Source organism: Drosophila miranda, chromosome XR (assembly GCF_003369915.1).
Source record: "Drosophila miranda strain MSH22 chromosome XR, D.miranda_PacBio2.1, whole genome shotgun sequence".
Classification (NCBI taxonomy): domain Eukaryota; kingdom Metazoa; phylum Arthropoda; class Insecta; order Diptera; family Drosophilidae; genus Drosophila; species Drosophila miranda.
In genome coordinates, this window is record NC_046674.1 from 29,463,693 (window position 1) to 29,465,665 (window position 1,973).

The 1,973-nt window shown below is 44.0% G+C and overlaps 1 protein-coding gene across 1 annotated transcript; it reads left to right on the forward strand.

Annotated features, from left to right (window-relative positions):
- The first annotated feature begins 300 nt into the window (after positions 1 to 300).
- LOC108153508 (endoplasmic reticulum junction formation protein lunapark-B-like) lies at positions 301 to 1,530 on the forward strand. The gene has a single exon (XM_017283562.2). It carries the CDS (start codon positions 301 to 303, stop codon positions 1,402 to 1,404), a length of 1,104 nt encoding a protein of 367 aa, XP_017139051.2. The 3' UTR covers positions 1,405 to 1,530.
- Positions 1,531 to 1,973: the final 443 nt, after the last annotated feature.

Consider the following 1,973-nt stretch of genomic DNA (forward strand, 5'->3'; position numbering starts at 1 on the left):
TCTTCCGAAACATCTTTAAAATACTATACATATATGTACATGCATATATGGATAACAAGCCCCATTTTGCTCTGTTGTATGTGAGTAGTAAGGGAATACAGCTGCTCATACAAGTCTCTTTTTATCACCATTTTATCGAATAAATATTGGATAGACTTGCGGCATTCAGAGTAGAGCTGCAAAAATATCGGTGTTTGCGTACCTCAATGTTTATTCCTGTTTTGCAAAAAGCATCGTTTATCACCTATAATATATCCAGTTTTTCTGAACATGCGTTCGCTTTCTGTTGATGCTGCTGGAATGGTGGGATTCGTTTTGTCGAAATTTCGGAAGGAAAAATCAACGGAGGAGGTTCTGGAGGCCCTGCAAGTACAGATCAAAGACCTGGAGAAATACATGATAAATACTCAAGAGAGGAAGCGGAGCTTCGTCACGAACTTTCTAGGAATCACAATTGGCGCATACATCGTTGGTTTTGGATTATGGTGTTGCTTTTACTTTCCACCGACGTGGAAAGAGCGCATCGTGTACTTGGTACCGCTGCTCCTGTTCCCCGTTATCATCGTCTTCATGCGGCAGATGTTTACGTGGTACTTTCAGCGCAAGCTCAACAAAAATGGCGATAAGCTGGCCCAGCTGAAGGAGAAGAAGAAAAAGATATTAGAGCAGGTCATGGACAAAGAGATCTACAAGGTGGCAGTGAATCTCCTGGAACGCTTCGGGGACAGGAAGTTAAACAAGCCGTTTAGTCGTTCCACCGCAATGAAGCCTCGACAAACGCCACAACCTGCAGCAAGACTGCCAGGAGCCAGTACGCAGCAGAGATTGTTGACTCCGTATAGCAGCGTCTACCGCACCGTCAACAACAACAATCTAAACAGCTCGACACAGTCGATGACGTCAGCATCTCTGAATGTGGGCGCAGTGCAGGAACTGCGTCGGCGTACGCATTTTCCAGTGGTAGATCAGAACCGGTCACGCAGCGCAGTGGACCGTATTGTAGACTTCATTGTAGGAGACACTCCGATTCGCTACGGCATGATCTGCAAAGAGTGCGATGGCCATAACGGTATGCTGCCGGAGGATGAATATGTTTTCACTTCATTTCGTTGTGCCTTTTGCAATGCTTTGAACCCAGCGCGCAAGAAGCGACCAGTGGCTCCTCGACTCTCACTAAATCAGCAAACACCACCTTCAAACAATCGCATCGATAAGGAGGATGTTGAGGCCAATCCCAAAGTCCAAAGTGCAGCAACTGTGACCGAAATAGGAGCAATGGAGACTGAAACTACTGAGGCTGTAGCTGAGGAAGCTGCTGGAGTGGTCGAGGTCGACAGCAAAGCCGAAGCTGAAGAAGCTGCTGGAGCTGGCGACAGCAAAGCTGAAGAAGCATCAAGCTCCTAAACGATCGCCCTCATCAGCTTTAGGCGCGAGTTGAGCAAAGTTTTTACATGGTTTGCTTAATAGTTTACTAATTTAACACTTTGTTGGTAAGAAAAATGGAAAGATTTACTTCTGTTAGCCTGAATTAAAAAATTAAATTAAAATACCAAACTATAATAATATCACCTTCTGAAATTCCAAGGCATCTGATCTTGAGTCTATATTCCTTGTTTCAATATATTCCCTAAAAATGACCACAGCACTTTTGGTTGGTTTTCGGTTGTTTCGTACTTTTTCCATTTTATTTCTTTCGAGAAAGAGCAGTTTGATGGTTTTTAGTTATGGTGTTGACGGTTGCGAAAAAAGGATCAGTCTCCATTCCGAATAGATACACTTCGGTGAGCTCGTCCTGGATAATCTTTGACGCTTCTGTTGCATTTGAAGGAGAGCGGAATCCTTCCTTCTAAAAGCGAGGAGCTACCAAGGTTGCTACTTTGGTGACAGCACGGGTACGGGACTTTTCTTTGAATCTTTTCTGCAAGAAAATTACACGGTTTCATTCCGATGACACTTTTTACCGTTTTTTGTAT